Genomic DNA, 26462 nt, shown 5'->3' with positions numbered 1-26462 from the left:
AACGAACCAATCGGAAGCAGCTCCATCCCGGGCCGGCGCGGCGGCGGACCGGAAGCGTGGCGGCGCTCTAGGCGGAGTGTCTGTGGGCGCGCAGGCGCAGTGCGCGGTGCCCGGCCATGCCGAAGGGAGCGCGGCCGGCGGCGGCCAAGCAGGAGGAATGGCGGGGGGACGGCGAGGGCCAAGGTGAGCACCGGGAGCGGGACCGGGAACGGGAACGGGACCGGGATGGAACCGGGATGGGGGGGGCACAGGGACCCCGCGGAGCTGAGGGAGGGGCGGGTGGGGGGGGGCGGAGGGGGAGGTGAGGCCTTGAGGGGGGGTGAGGCCTGGGGGGGGGGGGTGTTAACCCTTTGAGGGGGGCTATCCGTTTGGAATGGGGGTATTCCCGATTGGAATATGGGGGTATTCCCGCTTGGAATGGGGGTATTCCCCCTTGGAATATGGGGGTATTCCCACTTGGAATATGGGGGGGTATTCCCGCTTGGAATGGGGGTATTCCCGCTTGGAATATGGGGGTATTCCCGCTTGGAATTGGGGTATTCCCGTTTGGAATGGGGGTATTCCCGCTTGGAATGGGGGTTTTCCCGCTTGGAATATGGGGGTATTCCCCCTTGGAATGGGGGTATTCCCGTTTGGAATATGGGGGGGTATTCCCACTTGGAATGGGGGTATTTCCGCTTGGAATATGGGGGGGGGGATTAACTCCTTGGGGGGGTCCCGGCTGCACTGTTGGTGTGGTGGGAGGGGGACACCCGGGTCTTCTGGGACCTGTAGCCCATGGGGGGGGCTGTGAGTGCTTGAGCCCCCCCTTCCCTTCCCCTTCCCCCCCCCTTCCCTTCGCCCCCCCAGACCAGCCGGTGAAGAAGGGCAAGAAGGACCGGCGAGGCAAGAAGTCGGTGAGCACCAGACCCGCCCCCCTCTTCCTCCACCCCCTCTGCCCCCTGCATCGCCCCCCCCCGACCCTTCCCTTCCCTTTGTCCCCCAGTTCTTCGAGGAGCTGGTGGAGGAGGAGAAAGCAGCGCCTGCAGAGCCAGCCCCGGCCCCGGACAAGGAGGCAGCGCCCCAGCAGGTTCCATAATGACAGGGGCTGGCAGTGACTGAGCCCTAATGAATGGGGTGGGGATGGGGGTGAGGAAAGGGGGGGTTAATGAGGGGTTGTTCCCCCTCTCCCCCCCCCACCTTTCCCAGGCTTCCCGGAGGAAAAAGGAGCGGAGGAAAGAGCGGCGGCGGCCGGGAGCGGAGCCAGAGCCTGAGGAGCTGGAGCTGAGCCGGCGCCTGCAGGAGCTGGCGGCTGCTGACAGCGAGGAGGAGGAGGAGGAAGGTGAGGGCCAGCTCTGGGGTCACCCCCGTTCCCCGGAGCATCCCATTGGGAAGCGCTGGGCTGGGAGCTCCGTGATCCCCCATTGATTCCATCCCCGTCATCTCCCCCCACAGCTCCGGCACCCAGGAAAGGGGGGAGGAGGAGGAAGGTGAGCACATGGGGGAGGGATGCTGAAATAAGTGGGAAAATGAGGGAAAAGGAGCTAAAGTTGGACGGGGGGGAGGCGGAAAACTGGGATCCTTTGGAATGTTGGGAAGGAGAAGGAAACGCTTTGGGATCCCCCCCTCCCCCAGGGTGGCAACGTCTTTGCGGCGCTGAATCAAGAGCAGAGCGAGGAAGAGGAGGAGGAGGAAAAGAGAGAGGCACCGCGGCCTGGAAAGGGAAAAAGCCACAAGGTGGGGGCGGAGGCAGCGCTGCCCAAGGGGCACCCCAAAACCTGGGTTCTGCGTATCCCCAATTCCCGTTTCCGGTGCCTCCAGCAGGAGGAAGAGGAGAGTGAGAAGAAGAGGAAGAGCCGGAAGAACGAGAAAACCAAAAGCAAGCGGCAGGTGAAGGATGCTGTGGGGAGGGGGTAGCCCATGGAGGGGGGTGGGGAGGTCCCACACTTTGGCCTCTCAATCCCTGTTTCCCTGCAGGGAAAAGCTCTCAGTGAGGATGAGGCCGAAGGCTCCGATGAGAATACAAAGCCCAAAGGCAGGAAGGTGAGGGGGGGGTGTCCCTCTTTGAGGGGGGATAAGGGCCCACATCCCCCTTACATCGTGTCATGTCCGTGCCCCCCAGAACAAGTTCACAGCGCTGCGGGATGAGGATGAGGAAGATGAGGCTGAAGAGCCCCGGAAGAGCAACGACCCCGTGAGTGCCTTGGGGTGAGGGGAAGGAGGGAGCCTCACCCCCCCACCCAGATGCTGTGGGGCTGATGTGGGGCTGGGGGGATGTCCCCTGCTGCAGCCCGAGGAGGAGGAGGAGGGGAAGAAGGCAGAGCCTGATGCCCGCGTCAGCAAGAAGGAGAAGAAGAAGCTGAAGAAGCAGGTGAAGGGGGCGGAGCCTGGGTACCAAAGGGGCGGGGCTACGCGTGGATGGGGCGTGGTTTAAAGTTGATCACGCCCCCTTTCCTTTTTTCCCCCCCAAAAGATGGAGTACGAGCGCCAGGTGGCCACCATCAAGGCAGCGGCAGCCGCGGGCGAGGAGGACTTCTCCGTGTCCCAGGCCGAGCTCTCCTCGCGCCAGGCCATGCTGGAGAACGCCTCCGACATCAAGGTGGGCCCTAAAACTGCCCTAAATCACCCCAGAATCCACCCGGGGGGCGCTGCGTCCTGTGTCTGTATCCCCCCCCCGTGTTGAAGAAGTGGCTGCGCCCTTGTAATGGGAAATAAGGGGGATGGAATGGGCTACGGACATGGGGAAGGGGGCACCTGGGATGTGCCATTGGGAATGGGGGGAACTGGGTGAAACCATTATATTGGGGGAAAAGGGGGGTCTGGGTTGATAGAATGGGAAAGGGAAACTGGGTGGACTGGACCGTACCATTGCGATGGGGAAGGGGTGCGGGACCTGGAACACCCCCATTTTACTGGAGAAAAGAAGCCTTTTGGCCATGCCATTGCACTTGGGGGTGCTGGGCTGGTGGGAGGGGGAGTCAGAGGCCTGATTCCCCCCCATCCCTCCCTATCCCAGCTGGAGAAGTTCAGCATCTCTGCCCATGGCAAGGAGCTCTACGTCAACGCCGACCTCTACATCGTGGCCGGGCGCCGCTACGGCCTCGTGGGACCCAACGGGTGGGTGCCCCCCCCACTTAGGGTCTGCTTTGGGGGGGGGGGTGTTATGGGGGTCAATGGCAGCCTCAAAGCCCCCCTTTGCCACCAGCAAAGGGAAGACGACGCTGCTGAAGCACATCGCGAACCGGGCGCTGAGCATCCCCCCCAACATCGACGTGCTGCTCTGTGAGCAAGGTGGGTCTGGGGGGGGGGTGTGCTTCCCTGGCACCCCCAAAACGCCCCCCAAAACACACCAAAGCCACCCTGAAAACACTTCCAAAACACCCCAAGAACACCCCCCAAAACCACCCTGAAAACACCCCTAAAACACCACCAAAGCATCCCCAAAACACCCTGAAAGCCCAAAAAACACACCAAAAACACCCCCCAAACCACTCCAAGAAAAAAACAAAACACCTCTAAAACACCCCCCAAAAAACACTAAAACACCCTGAAAGCACCCCTGAAACACGTCAGAAACACACCAAAACACCCCCAAAAACACAGCAAAGCACCTGGAAAACACCCCCAAAAGCTCCCCAAAACACCTGCAAAACACCCCTAAAACACCAAAAAAACGCTCCCAAAACACACCAAGAACACCCCTAAAACACCTTATAAAACACCGCAAAACACTGCCAAAACCCCCCCAAACCCCCCCTCGGTGTCCCCAGAGGTGGTGGCCGACGACACCCCCGCGGTGCAGGCGGTGCTCAAGGCCGACACCAAACGGCTCCGGCTGCTGGAGGAGGAGAAGCGGCTGCAGGCGCTGCTGGAGCGCGGGGAGGACGCCGCCGCCGAGCGCCTCGAGAAGGTACCGGCACCCCTTGGGGGACACTGGGATGTGGGGGGGTCACGCTATGGGCCCCCCTTTGGGTCTCACTGACCCCAATGCAGGTGTATGAGGAGCTCAGAGCCATCGGCGCGGCCGCGGCGGAGGCCAAGGCCCGGCGCATCCTGGCCGGGCTGGGTTTCAACCCCGAGATGCAGAACAGAGCCACCAGGAAGTTCTCCGGGGGGTGGCGGATGAGGGTGTCCCTGGCGCGGTGAGTGACGGTGCGGGGGGGGCGTTGTTGGGGGCCACAAACACCCCCAGACCTCATCCATCAATGGTGCTGGTGGTGTCCCCTCAGTGCCTTGTTCATGGAGCCGACGCTGTTGATGCTGGATGAGCCCACCAACCACCTGGACCTCAACGCTGTCATCTGGCTCAATAAGTGAGAACGAGGGTTAAAAAGGGGGTGAGATGGGGACACACACAAAAGGGGGGGTCCTCACAAGATCCCTTCTCTGTTTGTCCCTCTCTTTTGGTCCCAGTTACCTGCAGACATGGAAGAAGACGCTGCTGGTGGTGTCCCACGACCAAGGCTTCCTCGATGACGTCTGCACCGACATCATCCACCTGGATGCCCAGCGCCTCTTCTACTACCGGGGCAACTACAGTGTGTACGGGGGCAAATAAGGGGGGGTCTGGGGCAGTAAAAGGGGGGTAATTACCCCTACACCCCCCCCCCCCGCAGTGACCTTCAAGAAGATGTACCAGCAGAAGCAGAAGGAGCTGCTCAAGCAGTTCGAGAAGCAGGAGAAGAAGCTGCGGGACCTCAAAGCCGGGGGCAAGTCCACCAAGCAGGCGGTGAGTGTGGGTGTGTGTGGGGGGGAGGTCCCTCTGGGATTCGATTCCTTTGGGATGCCCTCCTGATCTCACTGTGTGGGGCTGGATTCCTGCATGGAGGGGTCCTCCGAAGGGGTTTCCTGGTGGATCCATGCGGTTCCCGATGGGATCCTCCTCAGGAGAAGCAGACCAAGGAGGCGCTGACGCGGAAGCAGCAGAAGTGCCGGCGCCGGACGGCGGACGAGGAGGCAGCCGAGGCCCCGGAGCTGCTCAAGAGGCCCCGGGAATACACCGTGCGCTTCACCTTCCCCAACCCGCCCCCCCTGAGCCCCCCCATCCTCGGCCTCCACGGTACCGGCACTTGGGGGACGGCTATGGGGTGGTTGTGGGGGGGGGTTGGTGGGGTCAGGATCCCCCACAACCCCTCATCCTCCTCCACGTCCAGGCGTTGATTTTGGCTACGAGGGGCAGGAGCTGCTGTTCCGTAACCTGGACTTCGGCATTGACATGGACTCGAGGGGTGAGACCCTACGTAGACAATGCCAACAAATGAGGGGGTGCAGGAGACCCGGCTCATCCGGACACCCCCTTTTCCTCTGTATCCCACCCCAGTTTGCATCGTGGGCCCCAATGGCGTGGGGAAGAGCACGCTGCTGCAGCTGCTGACCGGGCAGCTCACCCCGGTACGGACACTCCCCCCCCCCTCATTCTGTAAAGGGATGGGGGCACCCTGCGATAACCCCCACAAGGAGGGGCTTGGGGGTGTCCCCCCCCCATTATAACAATGGCATTGTCCTGCAGACACGGGGGCAGATGCGGAGGAACCATCGGCTGGTGAGTGCGGAGGCGTGGCCCGATTGGTTGTGGGCGGAGCATTGGGGTGGGGGGCGTGTCCTGAGGGTGACCCCGCCCCGCCCCCCCCCCCGCAGAAAGTGGGGTTCTTCAACCAGCAAGCGGCCGAGCAGCTGCGCCTGGAGGAGACGGCGGCCGAGTACCTGCAGCGGGGCTTCAACCTCCCGCACCAGGACGCCCGCAAGTGCCTGGGGCGCTTCGGGCTGGAGGGCCACGCACACACGCTGCAGATCGCCAAGCTCTCCGGTGGGCATGAATGGGCGGTGTGGGAAAGGAGGCGTGGCTTCCTAAAGGCGGGAGCCAATAGGGGGAAGGACGGGGAGGGGCTCAGCCAATGGGAGGCGAGCGGCTGAGCCCCGCCCCTCGCGCAGGCGGGCAGAAGGCGCGGGTGGTGTTCGCGGAGCTGGCGTGCCGCGAGCCCGACGTCCTCATCCTGGTGAGTGAGGGGGGCGGAGCCAGCGGGGAGGGGGCGTGGCCAAGCGCTGAGCCTCCGCCCCTTTTTCCCACGGCAGGATGAGCCCACCAACAACCTGGACATCGAGTCCATTGATGCCTTGGCCGACGCCATCAATGACTACAAAGGAGGTGAGAGGGGAGAAACGGGGTGGGGGGGTGGTGACGCCAGCATGACGTCGGCATGACGCCGGCATGACGTCACCGCACAGCCGTCATCGTGGTGAGCCACGACGCGCGGCTGATCACGGAGACGAGCTGCCAGCTGTGGGTGGTGGAGGAGCAGGGCCTCAGCCAGATCGACGGCGACTTCGAGGACTACAAACGGGAGGTGCTGGAGGCGCTGGGAGAGGTCATGATCCACCGGCCCCGGGAGTGAGGCTGCTTGTGGGGAGATGTGGGGCAGGGACAGTGCTGCCCCCCAACCCACCCCCGCAATAAAGAGACGGGTGCAAAGCGGCTGTGCAGTGACTGCGGGTGCGTCAGTAGGTTCCAGAGTGAACCAGTGGGTTCAGGGACCCCTCGATGGCTCCGTTGTGCCCCCTAAGTGCCCCTCTTGTGACCTCGCTCAAGTGTCCTCGTGCCCCCCAGGTGTGCTCTAAGTGACCTCCAAGAGTCCCTGTTGTGGTCCCTTAATAGGCCCCACTGTGCCCCCCAAGTGGCCCTGTTGTGCCCAAGTGTCCTCATTGTGCCCCCCAAGTGGGCTCCAAGTGTCCCTGTTGTGACCCCTTAATAGGCTCCATTGTGCCGCCCAAGTCGCCCTATTGTGCCCCCTAAGTGGGCTCTAAGTGACCTCCAAGTGCCCCTGTTCTGACCCCTTAATAGGGGCCACTGTGCCCCCCTACTGGCCCTACTGTGCCCATCAAGTGTCCACATTGTGACCCCATAATAGGCTCCGTTGTGCCCCCCAAGTGGGCTCTATTTGAACTCTGCCCCCACCGTGCCCCCCAAGTGACCACATGACCAGGCCCGCGGCCCCGCCCCTTTTTCCACCATCGGTTTATTATTAATGTACAAAATATACAAAAGGGGGGAGGGGCCCCGCGCCGCCCCTCCCCCACCCAATGTTTTCACAGAAAACAGCTTCCGGCGCAGCCCCTCCCCCACCCCCTTCACCCCTCCCCCACACCCCAAGCGGCGCAGCCCCTCCCCCCATCGGCGGCGGCGCAAGGCGGGGGGGGAACCTTTGGGGTGTCAATGGCACCCAAAGGGGGTCGTTGTGCCCCCCCGGGGGGTATTTACACCCTGGGGGGTATTTAGTGTATGGGGGCAGGGGGGTACACACAGAAGGGGGGTGTAAATGGGGGGGGAAGGGAGTTACACCAAGGGGGGGCCGGCCCCCCTGTAGGGAAGGATTTACACCCCCCCACTGTGGGTAAATGTGCCCCATAAGTGGGGGTTTGTGCCCCCTAAGCTGGTATTGACACCCCACAGGTGGGGGCTTACACCCCTGGGGGGAGTGAGGTGGGGAGTTAAAATCTCTGCCCCATAAGTGGGTGTTTAAGCCTCAGAGGTGGGGATCTCTGCCCCATAAGTGGGTATTTACACCCTGGGGGGGGGGGGTATTTTTCCCCCATACGTGCCCCATGGGTGTATATTTACAACCCAAAATGGGTATTTCTACCCCCTAAGTGGGTTTTAGCACCCCACAGAGGGGTATTTACACCCGGGGGGGAGCTATTTACACCCCTTAGTGGGTATTTACACCCTGAGGGGGGGGTCCCTCTGCCCCACAGGCGAGTATTTACACCCCATGAAGGGGGGATGGAGACCACAGGGAGGGCATTTCCGCCCCATAGCTAGGTGCCTGCACCCCACAGGTGCCCATTTCCACCTGGAGGAGGGTTCTTTCTGCCCCCTAAGTGGGTATTTACACCCGGGGGGGGGGAACTCCACCCCATAAGTGGGTACTAACACCCCTTATGGGGGTATTAACACCCCATAGTGAGCACTAACACCCCATAGGTGGGCACTAACACCCCACAGGTGGACACTAACACCTCTTAGGGAGATATTAACACCCCCAGGGGGATCACCCTGCCCCACCACAGATGGGCATCAACACCCCACAAAAGGGCACTAACACCCCTTAGGGGGCACTAACACCCCTTAGGGGGCGTTAACACCCTCAGGGGGATCACCCTGCCCCACAGATGGGAATCAACACCCCATAGGTGAGCACTAACACCCTTTAGGGGGGTATTAACACCCTTAGGGGGATCACCCTGCCCCACAGAAGAGCACTAACACCCCGCAAGCGGCCATTAACACCCACAGCTCCCCCTTCTCCCCCCCCCCAGGAGACCATTCCTACCCCATCACCGCCACTTTTCACCCCATAGGTGCTCAGTACCCCTTGGAGGGGATTGGGGGGGGGGGGGCATCTGACACCAATGGGGGCGAGGGGGGCATCACAAGAGGCCTCATAGAAGCCATAAACGTGGTGGCTGCGGCGTGAGAGGGGGAGGAGGAGGAGGAGGAAGGGCCCTGGGGTGGCTATGGGGGGGCTATGGGGCGGGGTGGTAGAAGGCACACTTGTTCTCGTACCTGCAGCTGCCCTTGAGCAGGAAGTGGCGGCAGACGGCGCGGCTGGACCGGGCTGCGTGAGACAAGAGGGGGGGCACGGGGGGGGGCATCAGGGACCAGCCCCACGGCGGCCCCGGCCCCACGGCGGCAGCGCTGGAAGGGGTGGGGTGGGTTGACAGGGGTGTGGGGCAGCAATGGAAAGCCCCATTGGGGAAGGAAGAGGGATGCCCTATAGATACAGAGGGGATGCAATGGTGGAACCCCATAAGGCTTTGAGCTGTGCCCTATGGGGGGGTGATGCTGAGGCCTCTATGGGGTGGCTGGGAGCCCCATAGAGTGGTAGTGGAGCTGCGGTGGCCCATTGGGGCTGAGCCGCTATGGGGCAGATGGGAGCCCCACAGGGCTCTTGTCTCTATCCTATAGGTTGCTGCTGGGGGTGGCTGGGAGCCCCACAGCGCACCTATCCCTGCCCTATAGCCCAATGCTGGAGTTGCGCCTGCTATGGGACAGCTGTAGAGCCCCATGGCGCATTTCTCTGCCCTATAGCCTGGTGGTGCTGCGTTCTCTATGGGGCAGATGCGAGCCCCACAGCGCCCTGACTTCTTCCCTTATAGCCTGGTGCTGGACCTGCTGCGTCCCATATGGGGTGGCTGTAGGCCCCACAGCACCCCTATCCCTGCCCTATAGCCTGATGGTGCCCAAGCCCAATGGGGCTGCCCTACAGTGGGGCAGACGTTGAGACCCAAAGCACCCCTCTCTCTGCCCCATAGACTGGCAACGGGGCTGTGCTGGTCCCTGTGCAAGGCTATGGGGCAGCCCCATAGATCCTGCCCTTCCTAGAGCCAGGTTTAACTCCCAGCGTGCCCTGCGGCTCTATGGGGCAGAGGCCGGGGGGGGGTCTCCCCTCTCTCTGCCCCCCCCTCTCTCCCTGCCCTAGAGCCCCATTGGGGGCCGGCGCCAATCGGGGCCCCTGCCCCATGGCCCGGGGGGCTCCAGGGGGTGATGGGGAGGGGGGGGCTCCCCCCCCCGCCACCGGGGCAGGAAAGGGGGGGGGGGGGGGGGCGGAGGGGAGGGGGCACCCACAGGCCCCTCCCAGCCAGGGCCGGGGCCGGGCCCCCCCCATAACCAAGCCCCTCCCCCGCCCCCCCCCCACATTTACCTCCTGCGTGGCCGCGGGGGTGCTCTCCAGGGTGGGCTCTGCCGTGCTCGCCGGGGGGGCCCCCCCTCGCGCCCCCCCCGCCCCCACTCGGGGGGGGGCCCCCGTTGCGCCCCCCCCCACCCCCTCCTCCTCCTCGGCACCGGTACGGGGGGGGCGGGGGGGGCTCGCCCCCACTGCGCCCGCGGGGGCGGTGGAAGGGGGGCCCCCCCCCGCGCATGCCCCCTCCCCCTCCCCCGCCGTGGGGGCCCCCCCCGCGCATCGCCCCTCCCCCTCCCCCAGCTTCGGGGGGGTCCCAGAAGTCGCCGCCGCGTTGAGGAGGGGGTGGGGGAGGGGGCGGCCCCAGCAGCCGGGGGCCACCCCCGGGCATCCCCCCCCCAGGGCCTGGGGGCATCCCCGGGCCCCCCCCGCCACCGCCGTGGGGTCCTGCAGGGAGAGAGAGGAGAGAGGAGGGTGAGGGGGGGGTTATGGGGTGACCCCCCCCCAAGTGTTATGGGATCGTCCATCCCCCCCATTGTCCCCTATGGGGGCACTTACCAGGCATGGGCCCCCCCGGGGGGAAGTGCTGCATGGCCTTGGGGCCTGGTGGGAAGCCATTGGCCATGGGGCCGGGGCCCAGCAATCCGTGGGGCACTGGAGGGGAGGGACAGAAAGGGGGTGGCGTTAGGATAGTGGGGGAGCCAAACCACCCCCAAATTGCTCCTTATGGCCCTCCCACAAGTTGGGGACAAAGGTGGTGCCCCCTCCAATTGTCACCCTAAAGGACATGGGGTGCACAGCAGCATCCGGTGTCCCCATTGTGTCCCCAAGCCAAAGGCATTCCCATATCCCTCCTGTGTCCCCATCTGTGTCCCTAAGCCAAACACACCCCAATGTCCATGCTGCCATAGGTGTCAGTGCTCCCAACACATCCCCATCGTGTCCCTAAGCCAAAAGTATCCCTGTATCCCTAAAGCAAAGGCACCCCTGTATCCCTAAGCCAAAGGCATCCCTGTATCCCTAAGCCAAAAGCACCCCTGTATCCCTAAACCAAAAGCATCCCTGTATCCCTAAGACAAAGGCACCCCTGTAGCCCTAAGCCAAAGGCACCCCTGTATCCCTGATGGAACGAGGACCAGTGTTCCCATTGCTTCCCCAAGCCCAATGCATCCCACTGCCCATGCTAGGGCAGTGTTCCCATCACATCCACCATCTCCCTCACCCCCGCCCCCCCGGCATTCCCGATGTTCCCAACGTTCCCGCTCACCTCCGCCGGGCCCCGGTGCCTGCAGGTTCCCCAGGAGATGCTTGATCTTGTCTGAGTAATCTGGCTGCTTGAGCAGCTCCTCGGCCTTGTGGGTGCTGGGACCACCCTGGGGGGGCACACACAGAGAGAGATTGAGGCTCAGTGGGGGGGTCCCACGTGTCCCGCATCCCTGGATCCCTATGGAACGGGGTGTGGATACCATGATGGAGCTCAGGATCTCCTGCATGTTGATGCCTGCGCCTGGGGCCGGGCCCTGGGGGCTCTTCCCGGCCCCGACGCTTCCCATCAGGTTGGCCAGGACGGGCGGGAGCTTGGCGCCGGCCTCCGGGGATGGGGAGGCTGCTCCCGGGTCCAATCCATCGGGATAAGGCCCTTCCTCGCTGGAGCAGTCCTGGGGAGGGGGCGAGGAGAGGTGGGAATTGGGGGAATGGGGGGCGGTTGGAGGGGAGAGGCTGGGGGTTGGCTGGAGCTGGGCTTACCTCATCCAAAGGGATCAGCTTGGGAGGAAGCGGCTCGTAGGATTCGGGATCGGGCTCGTGGGGGCTGTCGGGAACACTGCGGGGGAAAAGGGGTTGGTGGATCACGGGGATCCTTTGGGATCAGGGACACCCAATGGCCGCCCCCCAACCCTACAGCCTCAAATCCCAAAGGCTTTGGATCCCCAGGGATCCTGGGGCCACCCAGCTCTGGATCCACGGGGATCTGAGCCCCGCACACCCCGGGGCACCAGATGCCTCCATGTGCCCGATCCCAACGCTGCTGAGTGGATCCAGAGGACGTGGATTGATCCTAAGGGATCCCAGCTCCATCCCCCAAGCCCCCCCATCACCTCCACACCGGAGAGGAACAACCCCATCGATGTCAGGAATGGGATCCAGACCTGTGACCCAAGGGGCATGATCCCATGGGATCCACTCACCTCTCCTTGGAGAGGAAGAGCTCCTGCAGGATCCCCTTCTCCCTCTCGGCCTGGGTGAAGCGCTCCCGGCTCCCGCTGCCCGGCACCACGAGGGGAGCCGGGAGATCCAGGAGCTTGGGGTACATCCAGGGCACCTTCTCCTCCATGGCATCGTGGCTCAGGCGCCGCGCCGTCTCGAAGGCCTGCCGGTCCTTCAGCATCTCCCGCTTGGCCGCTTCCCCGAAGTCCTTGATCTTGTTCACGTTCACTATCCCGGCAATGGGAATGGGAACGGGAATGTCACCTCGGGAACAGGCCGGGAACGCCCCGCCATGCACAGGGAAGGGCCTGGACCCACCTCGCTCCGTCTCATCCAGCTCAAAGTAGAAGTATTCCCGGAGCTTCCCCTCCTCCGGCCAGCTCACCGTCTTCTTCTTGCGGCCCTTCTTGGTGAGCTGCCCGCTTTCCAGAGGGTTTTCCATGCTTTTGGAATCACCGCTCGCCTCCGAGGAGCCTGTGCGGGGAGGACAGGACCAGGAAGGGCTCAGCACCCTCTTCACCCCCTCTTTTCACCCCATGGTTTTCCCATTCCATCCTCCCCACTCACAGGTCTCCATCGGCTCCGGCACTTCCACAGCCGGCACCGGCGTTCCAGGGCGATCCGGATCCATGGGCTCCGAGGCCGGGGTGGGCTCCGGGGACGAGGGTTTGGTGGAGGTGGCTTCAGGAGCGGCCTTCCCCTCGAAGGGGCTGGGCTGTGGGGAGAGAGCAGGGTAAGCAAGAGCCCCCGGTACCCCGGGGAAAACCACCCCCTCCCCCCGGTATCCCAGGAAAACCCCTCCGGTATCCCAGGAAAAGCCCCCCATTATCCCAAGAAAACCCCCCCGTTATCCCAAGAAAAGCCTCCCCATTAGACCAAGAAAACCCCTCCGTTATCCCAAGAAAAGCCTCCCCATTATCCCAGGAAAAGCCCCCCATTATCCCAGGAAAAGCCCCCCATTATCCCAGGAAAAGCCCCCCATTATCCCATATACCTTGGCTGCGGTGGGGGACAAAACCTTCTTCTTCTTCTTGATCTTGATGCCGGGGATGGGAGCGGAGTTGAGGGCATCCAGGAAGCCGAGGCCCTCCATGGCTGTGGGGACAAGGGGGGAGGCGATGTCACCCCAAAGCCAACCCCCCCCCCCACCACCACCCAGCACCCATGGGTGCCCCCCACCCAGCACCCAGGGGGGCTCGGGGTCGCCCACACTCACGCTGGGGGGGGATGATCTTGACTTTGATCTCCTTGGTGGCGTTGGGGGCCGTGTTCAGGGGCTTGTATTTCTTCTCTGCGGGGGGAGCATCGCCCATGGCCGAGGAGAGGCTGGGGGGGAGCAGAGAAGGGGTGAGGAGGGACCCCAAAACCAGCCCTGAGCACCCCAAAACCAGGCCTGAGCATCCTAAAACCAGGCCTGAGCACCCTAAAGCCAGCCCTGAGCACCCTAAAACCAGCCCTGAGCACCTAAAACCAGGCCTGAGCATCCTAAATCCAGCCCTGAGCATCCAAAACCCGCCCTGAGCACCCCAAAACCAGCTGATACCCCCAAACCAGCTCTGAGTATCCAAAACCTGCCCTGTGCACCCCAAAACCAACCTGAGCACCTCAAAACCAACTCTGAGCACCCCAAAACAAGCCCTGAGCACCCCAAACCCACCATTTGGACCCCCCAAAGATACCCCAAAGCCCCCCCAGACTCACTTTTGCCTCTTGATGGGCATCGGTTTCAGGTTGTATTTATCAGTGCTGGAAGCAGAGTTCATTTTCTTCAAGGGCACTAACGAAGGTGTCTCCATCTCCAGCCCTGTACGGGGGGGAACAGGGTCAGTGGGGATGCTGCAAAGTGGGGCATAACCCCCCAAATTCCCCCTCAAACCGCCCCAAGAGGCCGCAATTCCCTTGGGAATTACCAGTGGAGCGGAACTTGGCGTGGCTGGGCGCTGTGGTCCGCAGGGATTTGGGTTTCTCCCGTTTCTTCTCAGGCATCTCCTCGCTTTTCGCTTCAGCTTTGGCCTCTTGGGGCTTCTCCTGGGCAGGGGTTTTGCTTTTGCTTTCCTCTTTCCGCTTCTTTTTATCCCGTTCTGGAGCAAATCCAATGGGAAAGAGTGAGATGGAGGAGTTGGAATGGGGGGGGGGGGTAAAGGGGGTGCTGGGGGGGTGCTCACCACTGGGCTGGGCACTGCTCTGGGACCGGATGACACCCATCCAGTCACTGACCAGGATGGAGGCGAGGCGGCGCAGTTCTGTGGGGACAGGGAAGAGCAGGTTAAAGAGGGGTAAATGGGGGTTAAAGGGGTTAAGTGGTGCGAATGGGAGTTAAAGGGGTGCAAACGGCAGTTAAAGGGGTGCAAATGGGAGTTAAAGGAGGCAAATGGGGGTTAAAGGGGTGCAAATGGGGGTAAATGGGAGTTAAGGGAGGCAAATGGGTGCAAATGGGAGTTATAGCAGTTAAAGGGGGGTAAATGGGCATTAAAGGGGCATTAAAGGGGGGGAAATGGGAGTTAAAGGGGTTAAAGTGGGTAAATGGGACTTAAAGGGGTGTAAATGGGGGTTTTGGGGGGTCTATGGGGGTGCTCACCTTCATCATCACTTGACTTGCTGAGCTGCTTCACCAGCTTGGCTGTGTTGTTCTGCAGGTGGAGATGGGGGTGAGTGGCAGAGCAAGGGCCAAAGGGACCCGCAAAAGGATCCCAAAAGGCACCAAAAGGGATTCAAAGGGACCCAAAAGGCACCCAGGGACCATAAAGCCACCCCAGAGGGACAAAAAGGCACCCAAAGGGACCAAAAAGGCACCCAAAGGGATCCAAAAGGCACCCAAAGGGATCCAAAAGGCACCCAAAGGGATCCAAAAGGCACCCAAAGGGATCCAAAAGGCACCCAAAGGGATCCAAAAGGCACCCAAAGGGATCCTAAAAGCACCTACAAAAGGGACCTAAAAGGCACCCAAAGGGATCCAAAAGGTACCTACAAAATGATCCAAAAGGCACCCAAAAAGGGATATAAAAAGGACCCAAAGGGAACCAGAAGGCACCTAAAAGGGATGCAAAAAGGGACCCAAAAGCCACCCAAAGGGCCCCCAGAAGTCACCAAAGGGCAGGCAAAGGGACCCAAAAGGCACCCAAAGGGATCACAAAGCCACCCCAGGGGACCCAAAAGGCACCCAAAGGCCACCAGACCTGTTTGAGGTGGTCCACAGTGAGAGGCAGGTGCTGCAGGGTGAGCAGGATCTGCTGCAGGAAGGGGACGTTGTTGGAGGCTTTGGAGCTGGTGAGCCAAGTATTGAGCAGTTTGTACCCCCCGATGCGGATGAACCTATGGAAAAAGGGGGAAAATCCTTCAGGATCCGGCCGGGAATGGGGTGTCCTGACCCTTTGGGTGCACTCCCATTGCTCTTACTTGGCCAGGATGTCCTGGGCACGGGTCTGCAGCAGGATGTTCAGGTAGATGCAGCGGCTCACCAGCTTCTGCGAGTCTTTCATCAGGCTGAAGGGGAGGGGGGAAAGAGGGGTCAGCCCCCCCCGGTGACAGTGACACGGGGGGGACATAGGGGGACATGGGGGGGGGGACTCACTTGAAGATCTTGGTGATGCCCTCCATGCTCTTGACCTCGCCATCGCGGCCCAGGAAGCAATCCAAGCCCTTGAGGAGCTCCTTGGGGTCGATGGGGCCCGAGCCCATGGCAGGAGAGCCCTGGAGGGGGGAGAAACAACAGAGGGGGGGTTAAGACAGCAGTGACCCCCCCCCAATTCTCCCCCCTTTAACCCTTGTCCATCCCCCCCCTTCTGACACAGTGACAACACCAAAGAAGGGGGTATCACCCCCCACAAGCAAGGGGGTCACCCCTATGGAGGTGACAGTGGCCCCCATTCAGGGCATCGCCACCCCTAGGGATGGCATCAGGTCAGTACCAGGGGATGGACCCCCCCATGCTCATTATGGGGGGGGGGCAGCACCCCCAGGTTTAATCAGCCCCCGAAGGGGTAATTAACGGTCGGTGCTTAATGAAGGGGGAGCAACACAAGGACAGGGACGCAAGGCTGGGGGGGGAAGGAGCGGCGCCGGCGCAAGACTTGGGGGTGCCCCCACCACAGCATCATCAGCATCACCTCATCCATGTAATTAATGACTCCTCCACCTATTAATGACCAAGGCACTAATTAGCACCCCCCACACACCCTGGTAATGACCCAGCCCCAGGGGGGTGTTGAGGGGGTCATCCCATTGACGTCAAGCAGCTGCTTAATGAGAAGCTGCTCCGGGTTCATTAAGTTCCTTAAGCCTGGCTTAGTTAATGAGGACAGAGGTGGAGCTGGCCTGGATTGGGGGGGCCACCCGTGTAGCCCCCATTTAATCCTTAAGGAATGAGCTGGGGCTTCCTTAGTCCAGGCTGGTTAAAGGATACAGCAGCAGAGCCCCCCCCATTTGGAGGGGTATTTTGGGGGGGTGCTGAGCCAGGTACAGGCTGAGCCTCTGTGAAGACACAAGAGCAGGTTAAAAGGAGCAGGAACCCCCACCAAACGCCCCCCCCCAATCCCCCTATAACTCTTAATTGGGGGTAATTCATTAACCCCAAAGGCTGCTTAAAGCACCAAAGGCCTTTGTAACCTTTGACCTCCCCATGAAAGGAGCCAATCTATGGAGGGGGGGGACAGGACATGGGAGGTCCCAAAGGACAAGGGGAGGCCCAGCCATGGCTTTGTACCCACTCCTTAAGGCTTTGGGGGCTCCCCCCCTGCTTTGGGGGGGTCACACAGCAGCAAACACTGACTCCAAAGGCACCAGCATGGGGTGAAAGGGAGCCCAACACACACTGAGCCCCCCAAAGGGGGGTAAATCCCACCCCCAAAGAGGGGGGCACCGTGGCCTGGTCCAACTCTATCAGCAACCCTGCCCCCCCATTGCCATCATTATGGTTTGAACCCCCCTAAATGCTGGATTTTGGGGGCAAAACCCCCATTTCTCAGAGGACGGAGGTCATGCAGACCCCAAAAGCACGAGGGGGGGGGGAGGCAGCCCACTGTGCCCCCCCCCCAAAGGGTAATGCTATCACTGGGGAGCACATTGGGGAGGAAAAGGCTGTACCCCCGGGCTCAGATCTGGGGGGAAATGCTCCAAAATGCTTCATTTTGTGCCTAAAAATGTCAAATTTGATGGAATTTTCTCTGGTTTTAACCAAAAAGCTTTGGATTCGGGTGCATGGTTGGTTGGGGCAGGGAGGGGAGGGCTGAACCCAGTGCAGCAGCCGCATGCACCGGGACAGGGCCCAAAAGGAGGGATCTGGGGGGGGGTATTCCCAGTTAAAGCCTGGATTCAAAGATGAAGCGGGTGAAATGGAATCAGGACCAAAAAGGGGGATTTTGGTTGCTTACCCGCTTGGTGCTGCTCTTCCCCTGCCTTTTGTCTGTTCCTAAAGCCCGCAGCACCTCCACGCTGCCAAGGGGGCAAGGTCATGGGAAAACGGGCTAAAAGTGAGGAGTTTGGGGGTGCGCCCCCCCAAAAAGGGCTCTTTTTTGGGGGGGGTCAAGCCCAGTGATAGCATTCCCCTGTCACGATAAAGGCAAGGTTATCAGTTGCTCGCCAACGCCGTTTCCACTCCCTTCCCCCCCTTCCAAGCAACACACAGAGAGAACGAACCAAAAACCCCTCAAATCCAGCCCAAATCCCATGGGGAGTGCTCGGAACCAACAGGAAAAGGGGGGATCATCGAGAAATCAATGGCAAATCCTGCTTTTTTTAAGGAGAAAAAGGGGGGTTTTGGGCACAACCTCCAAGAGAAGCAGTGCCTGCAAGGTCCTACTGTGCACAGCACCAGGGTCCTGCGGATGAAAGCTGGGGGGGGGGGGGGGTTAAAGCAGGGTTTAAGGGAATAGGATTGGGATAAATGGAAGGAAAAGGGGGGGAATGAAGGGAAAAGGATGGATAAGGGGGGAGTGAAGGTCTGGGGGGGCCCTGGCCGGTGGCGCGGTGGGAGGGGTTTGGGCGGTTGCATCAGCCAGGGCCGGCGGCGAGGCCCCGGCGCCATCTTAGGAGCCAAAAACAACCAAATAGGGGGGGGTTGGGGAAAAAGGGGGGGAACACACATTAACAGCAATACCCCGACCCCCCCCCATCGCCCACACCACGGCCGCCAAGTCAACCACAGCACCACCCCCCCATTCATTAAAGACTGGGGACCCCCCCCAAAAAAGACTGGTATTAAATGGGGGTTCAGAGCCCCACCCCCGACCTGTAATGGAATAAATCGCTATGAAATGAATCAATAAAGGTGGGGGGGGAAGGGGAAGGGAACAAAGGAGTTAAAGACAAAGGCAAAGACAAAGAGCGGGCAGCAGCCGCGCCATCTTGGCCCTCACCCGGAGCTGCCTTTATGGGGGGGGGGGGGGGGGTTGGATTTAAGGGTGTTTTTTAAGCAACCTCGTTCTTTTTTGCTTGAAAAAAGCAGGATTTTGGGTCCGGCTACACCTGCCTGAGCTTTATTGCTACATTGCACCCCCCCCTCCCGGCACCATTTAACCACGTTTTAACCGTCCCGTCCAGTCCCCCCCCCCAACACGCGCTCTCCCCTTTCTCTCTGCGCAAAACCACTCCTAAAATGGCACCTAAAAAACACAAAGAAATAAGAAAATAAATCAATTTTTGAGCATCACCGCTCCCCCCCCCAACCCCCACCCCCCCTCCGCAATCTTTATGCGCAGATTGCTCGAGCCCCACCAATAAACCCCTTTTTGGGGGCTTTCGGAGCAATTTCGGGGGGGTAGGGGTCGGTTTGGGAACCCGGTAAAGCCCGCATCGGTTGAAACCTCTTTGGCCAAGCGTCCTCCAACACCTTCCTCCCGTTCTTTATGCTCGTTTTAGGGTGGTTTTGGGGGGTTGGGGTCTATTTTAAGAGGGGGGTTGAGCTGGTTGGAAATTCAACACTTACTATCCAATTATTTTGCTCGCCGACAGCGCTTCAAGGTTTGGATTTAGGCATTGGTGGGTGGTCAGAGCCAAAAAAGAGCTGCATTGGGCTGGGTCATGGCTGGAAAAAAGGCAGCTTTTGAGCTGCGGAACAGAAGGAGGGGGGTTTGGGGGGGGGGGGGTCCCTACGAGGGTGGCTTTTGTCGCGTTAAATGGTGGCAAAAAGGAACAGGATGAAAAAGCCTGCGAAAAAAATCGGAAAAATCAGGGAGTTTTGGCTGTTTCCCTTTGGATTTTGGGGAAGAGGGGAAAGAAGAAAGGGGGGTTATGTTTCTAAGTGGCAGTTTCCTTCAGGTTTGCAACGGCTTCCCAAGGGCGGTCCAAAGGACGGAGACTGCGATGGCGGCTCTTCCACGGCACCGGGCGGGAAGTTGGGAAGAGGGGAAAGGGAAAGGGGAAGCGAGCTTTTTCCTCCCCTTTTTTTGTTGTTTTGTTGCAGTTGTTGTTGTATATTAGAGATTTTATATATTTTGTTTTTGTTTTTTTTTGTTTGTTTTGTTTTTGTTTTTGTGTGTTTTGTTTTGTTTTCTCGTGGTAAAGGCGCCGGCGTCTTTCCAGAGCAACCGAACCTGGAGCGGGGAAAAGGAGAAACAAAAAAACAACAGGAGAAAAGGGGGTTGGGGGGGGCACAATAAATAAAAAAATAATGGAAAAAAATTAGAAGCAAAGAAGAAAAGACACGAAATGATTAGCACTCATCCCCGGTTAAAGCCTTAAAAGGGGGGGGGGGTGGTTAAAAAAGCCGAAGGAAATCGCCCTTTGGAAAGGGGGGGGTGGATTTACCTCAGCGCTGAGGGAAGCTGAGGGCGCCCCCGGCTCCCCCCCCCCGCGGCGGGGCATGGGGAAGGGGGGGGAACAGCCTTGTTCTCAATGCAAAGGGGGTGATGGCGATACAAAAGGGGTCCCCCCCGCCCCACAACGCCCACCCGTCGGGGCCCCCCCCGCCTGCCGCAAGTCTCTACTCACCTCCACTCAGCCCTCAGAATGGCGGCGGGCCGCGCGGGCGGCTGCTTTTATAGCGGGCCACGCCCACCACGCACGGCCGCGCCTGCGCGGAAGCCTCGGCGCTGCCCACCCCTGCGGGCGGCGCATGCGCGGTGGCAGCGCGCTATTGCGTCCTCACCCCGCACCCCACAACGCTGTGGCGCAGTTTTAATTCAAGCGGCGGGCACCGCGCATGCGCGGAGCGGGAGGCGGAGCCGTACGGCAAGATGGCGGCGCCCCGCCCTCGCCCCTCCCGGTGGTAGGCGGGGCCTAGCGGGGGATCGGCGGCAAAGATGGCGCTGCCCAGGGGCATGGCGCTGCTGCGGGCGGCCGGCGCCGGGCTGAGGGCGCTGGGGCGGCCGCTGTGGGCTCGGGTGAGGCGGAATGGGGGGGGGGGGGGGAGGGAGGGGGCAGGTTGGGAACCGGGGCAGCGATGGGAACGGAACGGAGCGGGCCCCGGTACCGTGCCACGTGCGGGCGGGCAGGTCACGCCACGAGAGCGGGGCTGTGACGTCATAGGCAACGTCACCGCTGGCGACGGCCTCCCCCTTTCCTAGCGGTGTGACGTCATAGCGGCTCCCGTCAGGTCACTGGGGGGGGGTGTGATATTGGGGGGGAAGCATCACACCATGACGTCACCGCCGTGACGTCACACCCCCCCCCCCGCAGGACACCCCCCGCCTCTGTAGCACCCAGGAAGCACCCAACCCCCCCCCGAGCCCCTACGAGGAGCGGCCCTGGGAGTACCTGGAGAGCGAAGGTATTGGGGGGGTCCCCATCCCCAAATACACCTCAAAACACCCCAAAATACCCCCAAAACACCCCCAAATCTCCCCAAAATACCCTAACATCACCCCCAAATCACCCCAAAATACCCCAACATCACCCCAAAATACCCTAACATCACCCCCAAAATCATCCCAAAATACCCCAACATCACCCCCAAATCACCCCAAAATACCCCATCACCCCAAAATACCCCAACATTACCCCAAAATCACCCCAAAATACCCTAACATCACCCCCAAAATCACCCCAAAATACCCCATCACCCCAAAATCACCTCAAAATACCCCATTATTACCCCAAAATCACCCCAAAATACCCTAACATAACCCCCAAAATCACACCAAAATACCCCAACATCACCCCAAAATCAACCCAAAATACCCTAACATAACCCCCAAAATCACACCAAAATACGCCAACATCACCCCCAAATCACCCCAAAATCACCCCAAAATACCCTAACATCACCCCCAAAATCACCCCAAAACCAGCCCAAAACCACCTCCAAAATACCCCAGAACATCCCAAAATACCCCCAAATCACCGAAAATACCCCAAAATGACCTAAAACCCTCCCTGTGTTGTGTCCCCCCCCAGAGTACCGCACCACCTATGGCGACCAACCCGTCTGGTTTGGCTACCGCCGCAACCACAAAGGAGCCATCCCCCCCCAGCGCACCCGCAAGGCCTGTTTGGTGAGGGGGGGGATGTGGGGCTGGGGGGGGAGATGTGGGGCAGGGGGTTCCCCTCTGACCATATTTCCCCCCCTGCAGCGCAAGGGGAAGCGGGTGGGGAACCCCTGCCCCATATGCCGGGACCGCAACCTTCACGTGGATTATAGGGTAAGGGGGGGGGGGGGGTCTTTTCCTGCCCTTTTCCGTCCTTTTTCCTGCCCTTTTCCACCTTTTCCTGCCCTTTTCCTTCCTTTTTCCTGCCCTTTTCCACCTTTTCCTGCCCTTTTCCCTGCCCTTTTCCACCTTTTCCTGCCCTTTTCCTTCCCTTTTCCACCTTTTCCTGCCCTTTTCCTCCTCTCCCTCCCCACAGAATGTGAAGCTCCTGGACCAGTTCATCTGCCCGCACACAGGCGTCATCTTCCACCCCACACGCACAGGTAGGGGCCACCCATGGGTGCCATAATTACACTTGTATGTGTTACTGTGACACTCATGGGTGCTACAGTGACGCCTGTGGGTGCTATAACGACGTTTACATGTGTTACTGTGACACTCATGGGTGCTACAGTGATGCCTATGGGTGCTATAACGATATTTACATGTGTTACTGTGACACTCATGGGTGCTACAGTGATGCCTATGGGTGCTATAACGACGTTTACATGTGTTACTGTGACACTCATGGGTGCTACAGTGACGCCTATGGGTGCTATAACGACGTTTACATGTGTTACTGTGACACTCATGGGTGCTACAGCGATGCCTATGGGTGCTATAATGGTATTTACATGTGTTATTGTGAGGCTCATGGGTGCTATAGTGACACTGCTGTGTGTTACAGTGACACCCATAGATGCTGTAGTGACACCATAGGTGCTGTAGAGATACTTACATGTGCTATAGTGGCACCCATGGGTACCAGAGTGACATCTGTATGTTATAGTGACACCCATGGGTGCTACAGTGACACCTGTAGGTGCTGTAGTGACACCCATGGGTGCTATAATGACACGTATATGTGTTATAGTGGCACCCATGGGTGCTATAGTGACACCCGTAGATGCTAGAGCAACACCTATAGGTGCTATAGTAACACCCATAGGTGCCATAGCAACACCCATAAGTTCTGTACTGGCACTCATGGGTGCTATAGTGACACCTGTGTGTGTTATAGTAGCACCCTTGGGTGCTATAGCAACACCCACAGGTGCTCTAGTGACCCCCATAGGTGCCATAGCAACACCCGTAGGTGCTTTAGTGGCACTCACGGGTGCTCTAGTGACACCCATAGATGCTATAGTGATGCTCATATGTGCTATAGTGGCACCCGTAGGTGCCAGAGTGACACCTATGGGTGCTATAGTGACCCCCATAGGCGCTATAGTGACACCCATAGGTGCTATAGTGGCACTTAGGGGTGCTATAATGACACCCATACGTGTTGTAGTGGCACCCATAGATGCTATATTGCAGGTGTTGTAGTGACCCCCGTGGGTGCTATAGTAACCCCCAGGGGGTCACCCATGGGTGCTATGGCGTCACCCATGGGTGCCGTGGCGGCGCCCATCTCTCTCCCCCCCGCAGGGGTCTGCATGAAGCAGCACAAGCTCCTCTCCAAGGCCATCGCGCAGGCCCAGGACCACGGTGAGCCCCCAGGATGGGTGCTGTGGGGAGCGGGGGGGTGCTCAGCACCCATGGGTGCCCCCAGCCCCTCACCCCATTGCAGGCCTGCTCTGGCTGCAGGTGCCCTTCGTGCCCACGCCCAAAGGGGACTTCACCACCCGGCACCCGGCCGTGGGCAGGACCCCCCCGGCGCCCGCCCTGGCCGCCCCCCGGCCATGGTACCCGTGGTACGAGTGGCAGCCGCCCCCCGCCGCTGCCGTGGCCCGCGTCCGCCGCATGTACCGGCAGTACCTGAAGGAAGGGGCGGCCCCGGCCACCCCCGCGGCCCCGGCCGAGGGGCAATAAAAGCGCTTTCACCCCCCCGCCATGTCCCGGCGTCGTCTTCTTCCCCTCGGGGAAACTGAGGCACGGCTCTCACAAAATGGCGGCCGGCGCCACAAAATGGCGGCCAGCGCGTGTGAGGAAAGAGGGGGATATATCCCGTCGTGCTTTGCCGCTGAGCGGGAGGGCGGGGCGTGTTGCTAGGGGAGGGCAAAGCGGAGGCAGCGATTGGCCGCGCCGTTGCTAAGGGGGCGTGGCTTTCGGCAGTCGAGCTTGGCGGTTGCTGTGGCGGGGCCGGGCCGGGCCCGGCGGGTGAAGGAGGCGGCGGCGGGGCCGGGCCCGGGCCCCCGGAACCGGGATCAGCGGCCATGGAGTTCCCGTTCGACCTCGCCCCGGTGCTGGGCGACCGGTTCTGCGTGGTGGACCAGCACCTGCGGCCCGCGGGGCGGCCCGGGCCCGCCCACCGGTACCGGCACCGCGGGCATGCTGGGAGACAAGGGGGCAGCGCGGGGCATGCTGGGATAGCGGCGGACCCATAGTGGGGGTCAATGGAGGGGGGGCTCGGGGTGACCGTGTCCGTGTCCCCCTGTCCCCCCACTTCCGTGTCCCCCCATGGAGCAGAGGGGACCTGGAGCAGCAGCTGAGGACGGTCATTGATGAGCTGGGCAAGGCCTCGGCCAAGGTGGGGCCATGGGGGGGCTATGGGGGGTGATGGGGGGGCTATAGGGGGCGATGGGGGGGCTATAGGGGGCAATGGGGGCTAGAGGGGGCAATGGGGGGGCTGTAGGGGACAATGGCGGGCCATAGAGGACAATGGGGGGGGTTTGGTGGGGGTATAGGGGGCAATGGGGGTGCTATAGGGGGACAATGGGGGGCTATGGTAGAGAATGAGGGAGTAAAGGGGATAATGGGAGGGTGATGGGGGGCTATAGGAGACAATGGAGGGAGCAATGAGAGGTGGTGGGGGCGATAGGGGGTGATGGGAGGCAGTAGGGATCAATAGGGGGTTGATGGGGTACAACAAGATGCAATGGGGCACAATGAGGGGGTTCTAGAGAGCAATGCGGGGGTGATGTGGGTCAATGGGAGGGGTGATGTGGGTCAGTGGGGCGTGATGGTGGTCAATGGGGGGTAACAGCTCTGCCCCCCCAGGCCCAGGGCCTCCCGTCCCCCGTCACCAGCGCCAGCCGCATGGAGACCAACCGGCACGTGCTGTACATCCTGCGGGACCCTGAGGGCCGGAGGTGAGCCTCTGCCCCCATAGCCCCATTGATCCCCCCATAGACCCCCACTGACCCCCATAACCCCCCATTGACACCCCCATAGATCCCATTGGCACTCCCATTGACACCCCCATAACCCCCATTGACCCCCTCCACAGACCCCATTGACCCCCCCATAACCCCCCCATTGCCTCATAGGGTCCCCAAGGGCGCTGTCATCGGCTTCCTCAAGGTTGGGTACAAGAAGCTCTTCCTGCTGGTGAGTACTTGGCAGGGGGTGCCCCTGGTGTGGCGGGGGGGGGCAGCACCCCCATACCCCTCCCCTTAGCAACCATTGGGTGCCCCCACATTGTGCCCCCACGCCCCCCCAGGACCGCTCTGGTGCCCACATCGAAGCGGAGCCCCTGTGCGTGCTGGATTTCTACATCCATGAATCCCTGCAGCGCCATGGCTACGGCCGGGAGCTCTTCCATCACATGCTGCAGGTACAGGGAGTGGGGGGCACAAACTGGGGCCGCCCCCCATCCATAGGGACACTGGGGACCCCCGCTTTAATGCCTCCATCACCCCATAGAGCGAGCGGGTAGAGCCCTGGCGCCTGGCTGTGGATAGACCCTCGGCGAAGCTCCTGGCCTTCCTGCACAAGCACTATGGGCTGGAGGATGCCATCCCACAGGTAAGGGGGGGCAACACCTGGGTCCTATGGGGTGCCCCATAGAAACACATTGGGGGGGGTGAATCCCCCCCATAATTACCCCATGGGGGGGCAGAACCACCCCTCACCCCCCCATATCCCTGTTTTAGGTCAACAACTTCGTCATCTTCGAAGGCTTCTTCTCCAACCGCCCCGGTGAGTGATGGGGGGGGGCATAGGGGGCCATTGGGGGTCACTGCCTCCCCCCTCTTCTAACCCTGCTCCCCACAGCCCCCCCTGCCCGCCGCCCGCCCCCCAAGCGCCCCGAGGAGCAGATCAAGCCCTATTCCCTATCGGAGCGCGACTGTAAGTGACCAATGAGGGGGGGGACACTGAGGCACAGGGGGCGGAGCTTCCCTCTCACCTCAACCAATCCCATGCAGTCCTGCGGGAGGAGGCGGAGCCTCCCTGGCCCTTCAACCTCAGCCCCGGCCGCACGGGGGGGTCCCCGGTGCGCGGCAGCCTCCGGCCCTTCCTGCTCCGCCGGGACCTGGATGGAGGCTCGGACTCTGCGCCCCCCCCCCGCCGCTCCAGGTGGGTCCCTCCGGCTCCGCGCGGCTTTTTCCCGACTTCGCTGGGTTTTGCCTCAATTCTCACCCCTTTTCCTCTCTCTTTTGCGCTGTTTTCTACCCCCCATCCCCTTCCCCTGCAGCTCGCTCGGGCGCGTCGGCCGCTGAGCCCCACGGCAGCTCCCCACCCCCCCACCCCCACCCCCCACGGCAGGGCCTTGGGGGGCTCGTGTCTGCTGGGAGATGTGGGGTGCCCCATAGCCCCTATGGGTGCCCGTTCCTTCCCCTGCGGCTCCAGTGGGGGGGCCTGTCCCAGCCCTACGGTGTCTTCTTCCTGCCCCATAGGTCCCTGGGGGTGCCTCTTCCTGCCCCATAGGTGCCTGTCCCCATGCCACAGCCCCTGCAAGTGCCCGTCCCAGCCCCACTGGGGGGGTCCTAGTTCGTGCCCCACAGCCACCACGGGTGCCTGGCCCTGCCCCACTGCCACAGTGGGTGCCTGTTTCTGCCCCATGGAGTCCCCATGGGTGCCCATCCTCACCCCATAGGTCCAAGGGGGGGGGGGGGGCCTCTCCTCACCCCACCGTGCCAATGGGGACCCATCCCTGCCCTATGGGTGCCTGTCCCTGCCCCACAGCCCCTTCGCCCCTCCCCATTTTGGTAACGTTTCAATAAAAACGGTGAATTTCAGCTTTGGGTCTCCTGTTGTGTCTGGGGGTGACGTCCATCAGGAAGGCGTGGTCTCGTCATTTAGCCACGCCCCCCGGAAGAAGAGCCCCGTTCCTATTGGCTGTGCGGCGCGCTGGCTCCGCCCCCTGAGGGGAATGAAT

The 26462-nt window shown here is 61.2% G+C and overlaps 4 protein-coding genes across 9 annotated transcripts; 3 read left to right on the top strand and 1 right to left on the bottom strand.

Moving 5' to 3' along the window:
- The first annotated feature begins 77 nt into the window (after positions 1-77).
- Positions 78-21339, top strand: ABCF1 (ATP binding cassette subfamily F member 1). Of its 2 annotated transcripts, XM_062636766.1 has the most exons (27): positions 78-183; positions 850-896; positions 986-1069; positions 1189-1321; positions 1435-1469; positions 1615-1716; positions 1804-1869; positions 1957-2022; positions 2102-2173; positions 2270-2350; positions 2453-2578; positions 2996-3096; positions 3185-3270; positions 3750-3889; positions 3973-4121; positions 4209-4292; positions 4393-4517; positions 4596-4708; positions 4867-5038; positions 5133-5207; positions 5300-5370; positions 5489-5521; positions 5617-5785; positions 5911-5975; positions 6052-6124; positions 6205-6373; positions 21310-21339. In XM_062636766.1, the coding sequence occupies exons 1-26, from the start codon at positions 117-119 to the stop codon at positions 6369-6371; spliced, it is 2502 nt and encodes an 833-aa protein (XP_062492750.1). In that variant the 5' UTR covers positions 78-116; the 3' UTR covers positions 6372-6373; positions 21310-21339. The 2 variants fall into 2 exon arrangements, with proteins under 2 accessions (XP_062492750.1, XP_062492751.1); XM_062636767.1 differs by lacking the exon at positions 21310-21339 and having other exon boundaries at positions 6205-6393.
- PPP1R10 (protein phosphatase 1 regulatory subunit 10) lies at positions 8401-23321 on the bottom strand. 5 transcript variants are annotated; one of them, XM_062636768.1, is made up of 20 exons: positions 23180-23321; positions 18781-19387; positions 15430-15548; positions 15255-15341; positions 15035-15170; positions 14437-14488; positions 14024-14101; positions 13769-13939; positions 13560-13662; positions 13075-13184; positions 12853-12953; positions 12426-12573; positions 12177-12332; positions 11840-12086; positions 11400-11475; positions 11120-11311; positions 10921-11026; positions 10212-10307; positions 9678-10100; positions 8402-8591 (listed from the first exon to the last, which is right to left on the bottom strand). In XM_062636768.1, exons 3-20 carry the CDS (start codon positions 15534-15536, stop codon positions 8500-8502), a joined length of 2481 nt encoding a protein of 826 aa, XP_062492752.1. In that variant the 5' UTR covers positions 15537-15548; positions 18781-19387; positions 23180-23321; the 3' UTR covers positions 8402-8499. The 5 variants fall into 5 exon arrangements, with proteins under 5 accessions (XP_062492755.1, XP_062492754.1, XP_062492752.1 ...); XM_062636769.1 differs by lacking the exon at positions 23180-23321 and adding an exon at positions 19785-19896; XM_062636771.1 differs by lacking the exon at positions 18781-19387 and having other exon boundaries at positions 8401-8591; positions 23180-23316.
- Positions 20038-23251, top strand: MRPS18B (mitochondrial ribosomal protein S18B). The gene is made up of 7 exons (XM_062636775.1): positions 20038-20176; positions 20472-20562; positions 21189-21286; positions 21365-21433; positions 21636-21702; positions 22850-22909; positions 22992-23251. Exons 1-7 carry the CDS (start codon positions 20096-20098, stop codon positions 23231-23233), a joined length of 708 nt encoding a protein of 235 aa, XP_062492759.1. The 5' UTR covers positions 20038-20095; the 3' UTR covers positions 23234-23251.
- A 161-nt stretch (positions 23322-23482) lies between the features above and the next one.
- On the top strand, positions 23483-26268 carry ATAT1 (alpha tubulin acetyltransferase 1). The gene is made up of 10 exons (XM_062636774.1): positions 23483-23675; positions 23831-23891; positions 24362-24453; positions 24631-24691; positions 24804-24917; positions 25007-25108; positions 25237-25282; positions 25358-25432; positions 25510-25660; positions 25779-26268. Exons 1-10 carry the CDS (start codon positions 23578-23580, stop codon positions 25801-25803), a joined length of 825 nt encoding a protein of 274 aa, XP_062492758.1. The 5' UTR covers positions 23483-23577; the 3' UTR covers positions 25804-26268.
- The last annotated feature ends 194 nt before the right edge of the window (positions 26269-26462 follow it).

Source organism: Pezoporus occidentalis, unplaced genomic scaffold (genome assembly GCF_034315485.1).
Source record: "Pezoporus occidentalis ecotype Australia unplaced genomic scaffold, CSIRO_AGI_Poc_V1 ctg493, whole genome shotgun sequence".
In the NCBI taxonomy this organism is placed as follows: domain Eukaryota; kingdom Metazoa; phylum Chordata; class Aves; order Psittaciformes; family Psittacidae; genus Pezoporus; species Pezoporus occidentalis.
This window is presented reverse-complemented; position numbering and strand designations above follow the sequence as displayed.